Source organism: Platalea leucorodia (assembly GCF_965183815.1).
Source record: "Platalea leucorodia genome assembly, chromosome: 11".
Taxonomy (NCBI): Eukaryota; Metazoa; Chordata; class Aves; order Pelecaniformes; family Threskiornithidae; genus Platalea; species Platalea leucorodia.
The window spans coordinates 16,126,771-16,139,571 of NC_138833.1; the positions used below are offsets into that span (position 1 = coordinate 16,126,771).

General features: G+C 39.3%; 1 protein-coding gene across 7 annotated transcripts in view; it reads right to left on the reverse strand.

The window, feature by feature from the left end:
• The window catches only part of AFF4 (ALF transcription elongation factor 4), a 54,036-nt gene that overhangs the window by 6,053 nt on the left and 35,182 nt on the right, over positions 1-12,801 (reverse strand). For 5 of the 7 annotated variants that reach the window (XM_082323827.1, XM_082323822.1, XM_082323824.1 and 2 more), the window contains 10 exons: positions 11,706-12,623; positions 9,311-9,399; positions 7,477-7,714; positions 5,228-5,325; positions 4,274-4,337; positions 3,987-4,123; positions 3,506-3,577; positions 2,681-2,774; positions 1,485-1,528; positions 406-629 (listed from right to left, as the gene is read on the reverse strand). In XM_082323827.1, the coding sequence (XP_082179953.1) occupies positions 406-629; positions 1,485-1,528; positions 2,681-2,774; positions 3,506-3,577; positions 3,987-4,123; positions 4,274-4,337; positions 5,228-5,325; positions 7,477-7,714; positions 9,311-9,399; positions 11,706-12,623 (1,978 nt within the window). Of the gene's footprint in view, positions 1-405; positions 630-1,484; positions 1,529-2,680; positions 2,775-3,505; positions 3,578-3,986; positions 4,124-4,273; positions 4,338-5,227; positions 5,326-7,476; positions 7,715-9,310; positions 9,400-11,705; positions 12,624-12,801 lie in introns of those variants that run through there. The other 2 variants (XM_082323823.1, XM_082323828.1) reach the window with 2 other exon arrangements.

Below are 12,801 nucleotides of genomic sequence, written 5' to 3' on the forward strand. Positions count from 1 at the left end.
CTCTCTTGCAGAAGACTGGTTGATAAGTATAATTAGAGTAGGGTTAAACTACTGTAAAACTTCCTTGGCCTTCCCCCCTCAAATCTGTATTTCACTTAAGAATTTCAGAAATGGAAATGTACCAAGTTCCTCTTCCTACACCTAACATTTTACAGGAAATGCAACAAAGATTTTTATTTTTTTTTAAACGCATAGCTAGTAGGAAACATTACATCTCCAACACCACCTTGACAACCAGCCCGGGACATCACTGTTATCAAAGGTCTAACTTTCCATCTTACTTTGCAGAGGACCTGGTTGAGCATCCTGTGCACCATTAACTGCAACTCCAAAATTCAAAGCCTCTGAGCGTTTCAGCGCACTCTGGTACATCTGATGTTATAATTCACCTGTGTCAGCCCTTACCTTTCTGTTCTTTAGACAGCTGTTCGGCTTGGTCCCAAATTTCAGTGGCATAGAGGAAGTTGGACGTAACTTGGACGTAGCTGGCTGCCATCTGATGGATCCTCTGGGGGATCGTCACCGAAGACCCGCTCCCTGAAGGGTTGGCTGCTCCGGAAGAGTAATTTCCTGAATTCCCTGGAGACAGCTTTGGAGAGACTGGAGACGGCATACCGACAGGCTTGCTGCTTATCCAAAGAAAAATATTAAATTGTAAAATGCAAATATATGTACTTCAGTCATATCATGCTCTAAGATTAATACTCTGTAAGACCTTTCTTCCCACATCTCAGGATGCGAGATGCTAAAGCGCTCCCACTTTACACATTAAGAAGTCAGGATTTGCCCTACAACAAATTAAATGCATGAGCTGGTAACAACTGCTAAGGATCCTCCAACTTTTATGTTTTAGCTTCACAGCCAAAACCTAATCACCAAACCTCATCACCTTTTAATTCAATAAAATCTTAAATTCATTGTTTAAATAAATTGAACCTTAAAGAATAATAATGAAAACATTACAACTATATGGTAACTATACTGCCATATTACACTTTCAGATAACACGATGCAAACCTGAAAGGCCCTCCCTAAACTCACAGAATAATCTATCAAAGGTCCATTGTTAGGTTTTGAAGAATAGAAGTAAATTGCCATACTATGGAACAGACAACCCTGAAAGTACTTGCAGCCATCTGGGCTTGCAGCATTAATAGAGCTATTGTTTTGAGGGAAAAAGTATTAAATAAAACAACAAAACTCACCGAGATAAGTGACTTGTGTGTTAGTGACACACTGACCCTTTTTTTTGCAACAAGGAGTTGCCCAACAAACTCTCTGCAGAGCACTACCACAAGCAGCAGCCTTCCAAACCTTTTATCAGAATAATTACGCAAACAACTGAATCAAAATCTATGCCCTTAGAACAACCAACCCAACACTTCAAAGACTGAAAAGCTACTCTTTGAGCACCCCAGGCACACAGTTTATGTAGAAAAGTAGCTAGAAGTTGAGAAATACAGGTAACAGCTTTTACTACTTACCTTCCCATACCAGGTGACGGTGCTTGAGAATTATTATAGGAATTCTGTTTGAGGAAAAATAAATTTGTCACCTGATTTATATTTATACTTTAACTAGTTACACTTTACCTGGTTATTTAATTGGTTATTTTTTGACCAAATTAATTTTTTTATTTTTTTCTTTTAAGCAATAACCAACATTCTGAATAATATCAAAGTAAATTAAAATTTGGGAAAAATATCCTTTTTTACTGATGACTAAGACACAAATTAAAGGCTTAACTTAGCAACACAAAGGAGGCCACTAAATATATATAGGATTGGAGTAGTCATTTGTTCTAATCATTAGATCCCATTGCCTCTTACGATAACATTTTGTTTTTCAGCCCATCAATAGGAAGAAATCCCTATTATTACTAGCACTGAACAATTAAAGGTGTCTCAAAACCTCTGAGAAGTCAGGCACGTGGCAAGCCTGTTTCCTCTCAGTATCGACAGCTGGAAGTTCCAGAGAAACCCAATGACATTAGTTACCTATTCTCAAGCATTCCTTTGAAAATCTCAGTCTAGATTAAGCACTGAGTAACATTACAGAAGTATCAGAACTGGTTCTCTCATCTGCAACATCTTGATTCAAATAAATTAATTCAAAGGATGTCTCTCTTGGTCCCCTTTCCCTGACAGCACTATTAAACCAGTTGCAGAGGAATTTAGATAAATTCACGGGGTGGGAGGGAAATAACAACTATCCCACTGCAAACAACAAAAACTCAGACCAATTTGGTTTTGAATTAGAAGCTGGCTCTAGTGCCGGCTTTTACGAGGGCTGAAGAGCTGCAGCCCATGTAATGCACCCATAGATCCTGAATTCCCTTAAGCTTAAATATGAAAGTGAAGTTTCAGCTTGTTATATCTGCAGCAAGAAAAATGTTTTTAAATACTCCTTGAAGCCTACTGAATTTATTAAAAAGACAAAAGCTAGATCAAATTACTAATAGAGAGCTATCATGCTAGGACCAGTAGGGTTATGACAGCCATGCTGTCTCTTCCCAGCTTTGAACTACTCAACTTTAATGTACTTTCAAGGTCCAGTTCTAAATAGGGTATATTCCAAGTTCACATGTAGCAGTCTGAAAATTGGATTCAGGAATTTTAAGTGATGTAGAGCTTTAATTTGGTTAGGTTTTAATATTTTAAGAAAATACATATGCAATTACCTTCAGATGTTCAGTCAGAGTTTTAGAATATTTCAATGCACTTTCCTTTTTCAGTTTGAAAAGCCTTAGGTATAGTAGAGATTGACACCGAAGACTGACCAAAGACAGAATAACAAAACATTTACAGTTAAAGTCAAGTTTATCTCAACTGAGTGAAGTTCAAAAATCTAGTACCTGTGTTTTTAAAGCTTCCCCTGCCAACCCACAAGCTGTAGGTCTACCAAACAATCCATAAGCACTTCAAATTCTCAAGGGAATGAAAACAGCTCTGTGCGCCTTAAGCTGAAACTGTAATTTTCAGTCATCTTGCTGATATAATCAGTTTCCAGTTCTCATCTTAGAAGACAACACTAAGTCACTTCCTAGACAAGGGTTTCATTTATTTGTCGCTTGTGTCAGGACATACTAAGTCTAATGCGCTCTGCCATGGCCTCCCCTTTCTTTTCCACCTGACACCAACTGGTTCTGGTCCTCTACACCTGCTGCGTTGATCTAGAGGATAGTGACAATTCTTTACAGCCAGTCCAAATTTGGACTTATCACTGGATGAGTACATAGGAAGGACCCTTATCCTTTCTGCTGTTACTCTGTACAAATCTAGTAATTTCCTTAATATTTCAAAGTCTTGGCCCTCGTTGTCAACATCCCCTCTGCCCCAATTTACAGTAATCAGATATACAGCATTAATCTTTACATACAGCCAAATGGAAAACACTCACGTATTTGGTTCAGAAACACCTGACAACTCAGTGTAATACAGTATTTCATGCAGATAAAACATTTGAAGTTAATCAGTGCATTGTATTAAGTTCAGAATACACATACCAAAGCACTGCTAGTCTTTTATCTGCAGCTGTAGCATCCGGTGCCAAGTAATTCTTCAGCTTCATAGTGTATCTACAAACAAAGACATCAAGTAAACAACAAAATAAAGATTACAGTATCATTTATCAATCACAAAACACCAACATTCTTATGAATTTCTAGTTTCAACTGTCTTCATGATTTCAGGAACCTCTCTCAGATCCTAAACAAAATGCTGACTAGGTAGTAATTGGAATAATTTTGCTTCTCATGTGTTATGCGTTGCAGAGAGACTTCAAGAGCCTTAGCAAAAAGCATCTCAACCTTCACGAAAACACTTTAAGCCTCAGCAACTGGAACAAAATGGTAAGTGATCCAGTTTTATTGGAGAATGATAACAGATCTCAAAAGCTGGCAGCAAAACTTCAGTAAATGTAGAAGCTCTGATTTCCAGACCTCTTTCCCACCCACTTGACTTTTGTATATGCTTTGCAATGCTTACTTGATTAATTCCACAGTTTCTGAATACATAGGGAACGGGGACTTGGATTCCTGAGCATTTTTCTCCAATGCATTCCCACACTCAATGAATGACACTACAGCATCTAGGTAGTACACAGCCTTCTCAAACCTGTCAGACTGAGGAGATTGGAAAAAAACTTTTAAGGACAAAAACCAGAGAGGAAGTACAAGAAAGCTCCAGTACAGAAGGGGAGCACAATGGCAAAAGCAGTAAACAAACCCCAGTATAATGTGCAAAGATTGGATAAGTATTGGAGATTTACTTACCAATGCATCTGCATTATGTTTTAATTTCTTTGCTTCTTGTAAATAATGATCAGCTGAGTAAGTCCTGCAACAGAGGACACAAATTTATGGACTCAGCCGCACCCATATTGCATTTCCTTTTATGACTGGAGTTTCTTAACATTGCCAAATTTAATATTTTTTCTGTCTAACTCAAGTTACAGGAGCTACACTATGATAAAAATGTAACAGTTGTTAAAATAGTTAAGGAGTATGATTAGTTACAGTATGATAAAATTGTTGTAGTTTAAACTTAGTTCTCCAGTTTCAGGTAATTCAGAACAGTATTTCAAGCAAGTTGATAAGCACACATGATCTGTAAAGTGAATTTAAAGAACAACAAAGAGAAATGCTTTAAGAGCAAGCATTGTGCTGAGATTTGAGTTGGTACAAGTCAAACCTAAAGTCTGCACAAGACAGTAAAATATTTGTTTCATTTTCTTTTCAAGATATTTGCTATGACCCCACAGGATTAAATCCCAATCCCCACTCTTGTGGATCTGGAATTTCAAAAACGAAGGCTTCTCTCTACTATCAATGACCACAACTCCTGACTCAGAAGAAGCGGGCTCTGTTGCGAAGAGAACAGGCAGACGGGTAGCAGCAGTGTCCTGCTAAGGTGAAAAGGGCCCATCAGCATTTAAAAACAGAACAACCCTGAGCTATTTAAGTCTACTGCATGGTCCTTTTATGCTCGGTAGGAATGTACAGGGCAGGCCACGGTTCCTTCTCAAGGACTGCGTTGTCTGCCAAGTAAATGGCACAGGGAGCAGTCAGACAAGCACACCGCTGCAGGAACAATGTGCAGCTCTCCAGAGTCTGAGCTTGACTTAACATCTTTTGTGAAGCAAAAGGAGGCCTCTTCTCCACGGGGAGCCGCCTATGCTCAGAGATTCACATCCCCACAAAGAGAAAGGCACCTTTTGCTGTTCTTACCTATCATCAAAAACAAGTTTTGCTCTTCTTGACTTTGAACTTTCCGTAGACTGAGCAGACGCAGGAGGGCAGTTTGATGAATTGTTCAGAATCTTTTCCTGAAAGGAAAATTGTTGCCGAATAATAAATTTAAAGAACAGTTGAGTCTTCTCTGCCTTCAAGAAAAGCATTTATTGTATAAATTTCTCCCATAACTTCATGCATCATATGAAATAAAGTCAGTTTTGCAGCTGCTTTAGCCACCATTTGCCAGGGACAGTAACACAGCTTCCATGAGGCTTTCACCTAATGCTGGCACAGAGGTAGACGCAGAAGCTATTATCAAGCTCCTCACTCTAATGCTCCAGGAGATCTCCATTAGAGGAAAGAATGCAGCCAAGGCTTTCTAGACACACCTGGGTCCAGGCAATCCCTCCCTGAATCTCCTGTGTCACCGTTTCTAAGTCCTGTTTTTCCACTCTGACAAAGACATGATGAATATTTTTATGATTTCTCATTTCTATCAACAATAAACTCTGCTGAATATCTTTGCCTTGAAAAAAAAAAAATGTATTTCTGAAGAACAAGCATCATCTTCAGGGAGAAAAGTCAGCTGTCTTCACAACACGCTGTCCTTGCTCTCCTAAATTATACATGGCTCAACATGACACTTCAGGCTAAAGACCGGACACTAGAAACACACTGTGAATCATAAGTGAATCCATTTTTGGTAGCTAAACAGTATAAAGCAACTCCCCAGCTTCATATGTGTTTTCTGCCCTCTTGATTTATCATGACCAAAGGCCATCTATATAGATGCATTTCATAACCTACATTTATCAGGCTGTTGCTAACCAGAAGGATCCTGGAGTTGCAAGGCACCAGATTTGCACAGCAATGTACTATCTACCACTGTAATGCAGAAACAATAACAAAACATGCAGTGCAATGCAGGAAGAGTACATAGTACTTTAAGAAAGGCATGACTAAGCATATCTGAAGTATAAAAGGGTAAGCATCTCACAAATTAACAACTGGCTTAGGGACATTTCTACGCTGACGAATAAAGAAAGGGCAAAGCCTCAGCCTGTAAGGTAAATGCACCATCTACAGTTCCTGGAAGTGTCTTACACAGCTGCCAATATACACAATCCTGCCAAGCTTCTAAAATTTCATGGTATTGGCATCTGAAGTAATACAGCATGTCTCCCAGTTCAGATATTCATTAACTCCACCCTGATGACTAAGTTACTTTCTGCCACTGCAAATGTCTATTTGCTGCTTTACTCCTCCTCAAATCAATTATTCTTCCTGAACATTTTTAGATTTTACTTCTAAGCTTTTCAGAAACTGCAAATCCAACTACTGACATTTAGCAGTTGCTTAAACTACTGGAGTTTCCTGCCAGAGGCTCCGGGGCTTTGCTCCAGAGCGCCTGGAGACAGCCGCACCAGCACCTGCAGCACACGCTGGAATCGCAAAGACAAAGGTGAAATCCCTCCCAGTTAAGCATACTATGCTCAACAACTGGCTATACGATAGAAACTGCTCATCACAGGCATTCACCAATACACTCTCAGATGTTCTCACAGGCTAATTTTTGTCCAGTAATACATATTTATATACTGCTAAGAGTATCATCATCTTGTATATTTTTAAATTCCACCTTCTAAATATCTTCCTAACCTAAATCTCTTAAAAACAACATTTTCGGCACCGTCCGTATAACCATGTTTTCTCCGCTCCAACCATGGAGAGCGCTGTACATTCCTGAGCTGGAGTTACAATAGTCTTTCTGGGGTCCCACAATGTCATAAAATGAGAGCTATAGCTTCACATCCTAGCAGTGAGCATGGACCAAGCTCCTGCTCTCCTTAAAAAATCAGGGCAAGATCTGTATCTGCTCCGACGAGACAAGAGTAACTTCAATGTTCCGTTTACTGTTGTGTAAACAGCTTTCTAGTGCTACTTCTTATTAACAAATTAAACAATAAATAAGCAACATCAGTAATCAGAAGATGACTAAACACATTTCACTAATTAACATAAGAATTTGGTAGGAATAAGCATTAGTATTCCATGATCTCTCCCAAGTTATTTTCTAATTTATAGACTTCCAAGGTACTTAAGTACTATGACATGAAACAATGCATATCTAAAACTAATTACATTTTAACTTGAACTTCAAATTATTGTTTAGATCACACTGAGCATGTCAAACTGCAAAGCAAAGAAACGGGCTTAAGGCATTTACAGAATAAGCCCTTTACCTTGGTTTCTTTAGCACTGCTAGAACCCTTCCCCTCTGTCTTCTTTTGTTTAGAAGATGAGCTGCTTTTACTGCCGCTGCTACTCTCCTTGCTAAGGTTGCTGCTGGACTTTAAGGATGACGACTGACTGACCGTCCTCTTCCGAGACCCATGTTCTTGCTTGGAGTCCTTCTGCAGGACTGGGGCAGCAGGAGACGGCAGTAAATCCTTCTCTTTAACAGCACTTGCCTTTGAAGACCTGGACAAAATGAATGAATTCAGGTTGTTTTTTTTTTTTTCCTTAAAAAGCAAAAACAAACAAAAAACCCCCCAAAACCAACATCACAAAACTACTTTTTTAAAAATTTTAAATTAAAAGGTGACTTTTTTTTTTTTAAAACAAACAAGATTTTTGTTGTTAGACCTAGCAAAACAGATACGGAGGAAAAGAAAGAGAATAGTCATCTCAGTAACTAGGTTTCTATGAAGCCAGATTGAACTTGTTTTCACCATTTCATTTGTTCTGACCTGAAAACACAGTAGACAAGTTCTAACCATAAAACCACATCCCTACAACTGTTCTTAAAAAAACACCCCAAACACTTACAATGTAAGACATTAATGCCAACATTAGCGCCAGCCTGTCTGTTGCAGACTAGTCAACCTAACAGCTCAGAAAAAAGATGGTCCAGATAAATGATCTCTGGAACCCAGGAAACTGGAAAGCTTTCTCAGCATAGCCTTTCAGTACACTCTTACCTTGGCTGCTGAGGGCTACTGTTGACTATTCTTGGCTTCCCATAATAATAATTCCTACATATTATTTTTATAAAATCATATCATTTCATTTTAATTAATGTCCTTCAGATAACTGCACTGGCAATCCAGCAAATATCAGAAATAATAGGTAAAAAAGCATAATCAAGGTAGAAATGCATCCGTTTGTTCTACATCTGTTTCCTAACAAATAGTAAGACACTGTTTAATTCAGAATGGGCAAACAAGATTTCTAGCATCTGATGTGCTGCAGCTTCTCACATATTTGTAATTTGGCAATTACTCACTATACGGAAATATTTTCCATGACATAATTACACCAGTTTTCAGTTGCTTGATCTGAAATAGGAGTTTTAAAGGGCAGTGGAAAAAAAACCTTACTCGTTCCTGTGGATTAACATTGACCAAGAAATCAATCAAACGAAAGCATAGTAGCTATTACAAACAGCACGGAAAATTACAGAAATAACATACAAGTAAAAGAGTATTAAACAATGTTATTGACTTGCTAATTCTGTATTACTTTGCGTTTGTGTCACTCACACTTTTCTTCAGCTAATCTATCAAGCAAATGTGAGGCTAAATCCATGGATCCAATTCTCAATGCCATGAGCTTCCCAGACAATGCCAGTTAAGTAATTTATTCTCAGTTTACAAACTTACTAAATGGACAACTACCAGATTGGGTTAATTTAAAAGCACAGATTTTGCAAGATCAAAAAGCTAGATGCACAGCTGATTTCTCAAACAAAACAAAACCCCACTGTATATTACAGAAAAACCAGGAAGCATATATTCCATAATACACCAGCCCTTCACATGAGGGGTTACCTTACTTCTGTTATGTAAAACAATTGTCCTTGGCCAATGTTTTTGGATATGGAAATTAATTTCCACCAAGTACTAGTAGAAACTCTGCAGGGTAAGAAGCAATGAAATTTTACCCACTGATTAATAATAATGAGGAGACACTTGTTGGGGGAAAAGGGGAGGAGGAGAAGAGGGGCGAAGATGGGCACCCATCTTCTCCTTGATCACCCTGAGCCTTCAATGTTGAAAACATAGCCAAGATACTCACTCCCTACTGCTAGAAGTCTTGTGTCCTGATGGAGCTTTTTCTTCCAGTTTCGTTTTCTTGCTCTCACTGGCTCTGTTTTCATCCTCATTCTGAATAAAGCAAACAAGAAATACATCCAGGCAAACGTCCACATTTACAGCTTCACTGATAGCAGCAATGTTTCACATTAGAAGACTTAATTTAGCAGGCATTTTGCAGTGTACAGAGCAAGGTATGTACAGACCACAAAAACATGTCCTACAGCATCTAGTCTGTTTCAAATATTTGACCAGACCCTGATACTGGAACATAATGAAGAACAAAGCCTGGCTTCTAAATTACCAACCTGCACAAAAGAAGTAGCAGCTAAGTTGTTCATTTTAGCACAAACATATTATCACCATGAAATACCAGAAAAATCTGTCAAAGGCTTCAATAAGATATCAGGAGATAGATTTTATGTTGTGGAGCCTAACAGAGGTGTCTTATGAATGCCAGAAAAAGGTAAAAATCTTGCAGTCTATTAAAGTAAGCTCAGAGATGTGGAAGAATAGATTTTTATATAAATTTAATTCTAAAGTCAAAGGGTCTTCAATGTAAATTTCTAAGCTGTCTTCAGCAAGCACTAGAAGCATCAATACAGTGAATAAAATGGAAAATAGGGCCTCACAGAATAAGTCACCTGGTAACATAACCCAGATTCAAACCCAAAAGGTTTCATTTTTGTTACACCAATGCTGCAACCCTGAGCCTTAAGATCAAGGAAACACATGAGCAAATAACGTGTACAAATCAAGTTGCGTGCAGAGCACTCACAAACCTAAAAACTGGAGGGGTGTGGGGAAAGGGTGGGTTTTTTCCTTAGTTGCCTCAAACAGGCTTGCACCTTCTCTGGTATGCACCAGTAAGCATCAGAATAATCCGAGGATTCAAAACAATTAACAACCAGACTATTTGCTGGGATAAAGCCTAAATTTAATTGGTTTTACCAAAGCTTTCTGGTTTAGATGTAAGAGCACAGATCTTTAATGCTGTAACTCCAAATGTGTGCTGAAAGGCATAACTGGTCAAAGAAATAGAAGTCCATGTATTCAGAGCCACTGGAGCATGTGAGTGCATTCCCAGGAACATTAGGAATTATACAGGAACACTTGCAAAAAATAATTAATCACTGTACTGGTCAGAGTTATTCCCATTTTACAAAAAAAAGCTCATACTTTCTCACGTCATTTCCTTATCCAGAGAAAACAGGAATCTTAGTTAGGAACACTACAGGAGAAACCTCTGTTTGCAGTTATGTGTCAAGTCTCCTAGACAACACTCATTTCAGTAAGTGACCGAGTTTACTTAAGTTGCTCTGTAGGAAAACTGGTTTAACTGAAACTATCTATCTCCTCTGGAGAGTCAAATGACTTTCTGAATGATAGCATATAATCCTTTGATTCCACATGTCAATGAAGTCTTATAACCACTGCCAAATCCCTGTCAAAACGAAATTTTCAGAATGAAATCCAGAGTAGCATGGCAATTTTTTAATCCCTGAACCAGGGCTTCACAGTCCTAACTTCATGGAAACCAGAAATTTATAAAAACTGATTGGATCACTGAGTCCATCTGACAGTCACAGGTTTGCTCTTTATACAGACTGTCTATGTTCTGAGGTTTCTAAAAGAAGTTTAGAATTACACCACCAACTACTTCTTACCATTTCCCCCTCCAAGAGTATTACTTCTATTCAGTTCCCCCATTGATTCCTGTCCATTTTACTGCCCCCAGGCATTCCTGCTTTTTATTTATAGTTGCAAAGACGAAATGTTTTTTTCTAAAAAGATTAAATATCATTATGGAGAGATACCTCTGCTCCCAGTTAAGCAGCACCCCTGAGATTATGGTTTCTGCTGCTGCCATGCCCCACGCCCATTTCTGCCCCATCCCTCGTCCTGGCAATATGCAATCGCATGATTCACTCGTTCAAGGAGCTGATCCAGCTGAAAACTGCCTTTTTTTTTTTTTTTTGCCAGATGAATTTTCCATTGGATCAGCTGCCTGAGCTGGCCTGCAGTGCAACAGGGGCTGGTGCCAGATCAAGTGGAGGCATGAGAGGGCAGGATGCAGTGCTCAGAGGTACAGAAGCTGGGCTGCCTCCATGAGCTCTAGCTACAGCGCCAGCACTCCTACAGGTGCAGCCTTCTCCCTTCCCCTCTTCACTCCAGAAGAAAATCACGATAGTCTCTGCTATAGCAGCACAGGGATGATCAATGTATTCTACACAAAACAGTTAGCCAAAGTAATTTCCTAAATTGCTCAGTGTCACTACATTGAGGTATGATCTGGGTTGCTGGGCTACACGCTTGACACCAGCAGCAATCCACTAAGGGGCTGAGATAACAGGTAAATCTGTCTACAAAATTATCACCTGCTTATGTTTCCTTTTGCCTTTCGCAGAACTTTTGTCAGACGGCTGCTTCTGGGATTCTCTCGCATGCTTCTCTGGCACGTTTTTCTTTTCCACTTTGGGTGCATCAGCATCCTTGTAAGGCTTCCCTGGTATTCTTGATAAGAGGCTCAGGTCAATCTTCACAATAAGTGGGTACCTTTCATCAGGATCACTGAGTGGTGAAAGAAGCTCTTTCTCTTCCATAGGAGAGAACATTCTTTGCCGAAAAAAGCTGTCATCCTCCTCCATGGAAGATTTAACAGGAGTCCTATTGCTCTCAGAGTATTTGGGTGTTTGTGACGAAGGAGGCAGGCTCTCATTTTCATCTGAATCAGAGGATGAGGTATCTGTTTCTATGAATTCCCTGGATTTCTGGGCAGATTTGCTTGAAGCCTTGTATTTCTTTTTCTCTGTGGTAGGCCGAGGGGAAGATTTGGGCTCTTTCTTTATATTGGGTTTTCTGGAGCCTTTTGTGGCTGCCTTATGCCTGTTCGAAGGTATATTTGTTGCCATGTCTACTGGGGTTTCACTTTCTATTTTAAGACCTCCTCTAGGCTCTTCAACAGATGTCTTTTCTGCTTTCTTGGGCTGCTTTTTACCTACAGTCCTCCTCTGTGTTGAGCTGTCACTCTGGGCAGGTGATTTCTGCCTGCCGCGACTGCTCTCTGAGCCCTTTTGGGTGGGTTTGGAATCTCGCCCCGGTGTAGAAGAAATTGAATCTTTGGATCCACTTTGATCAGTGTACCCGCTCCCTGTCCCCTGATCCCGTCCCTCTTTTTTGTAGCCTTGGGAGGATGGGATATTGCTGTCCACGGAAGAAGCTGGTGACACTTTATGTGAATTAACTTTGTTCAACCAGTTATCCAGTTGCCACTTGTTTGTTGGTGGTGGCTCTGGCTAAAAACAAATTAAAAAACAGCGTTAGATAAAATATTTCACATTTCTTCCATCTTTTCCACAGGACAGCTGTACTATGCTGCATGCCAAAGCAAGAAGTGCACCAAAAAACCTGAGATAAATAAATGAAATATAGCTTGATGAATACAGGTAATAAATAACAGCTCTCATTCTTGCT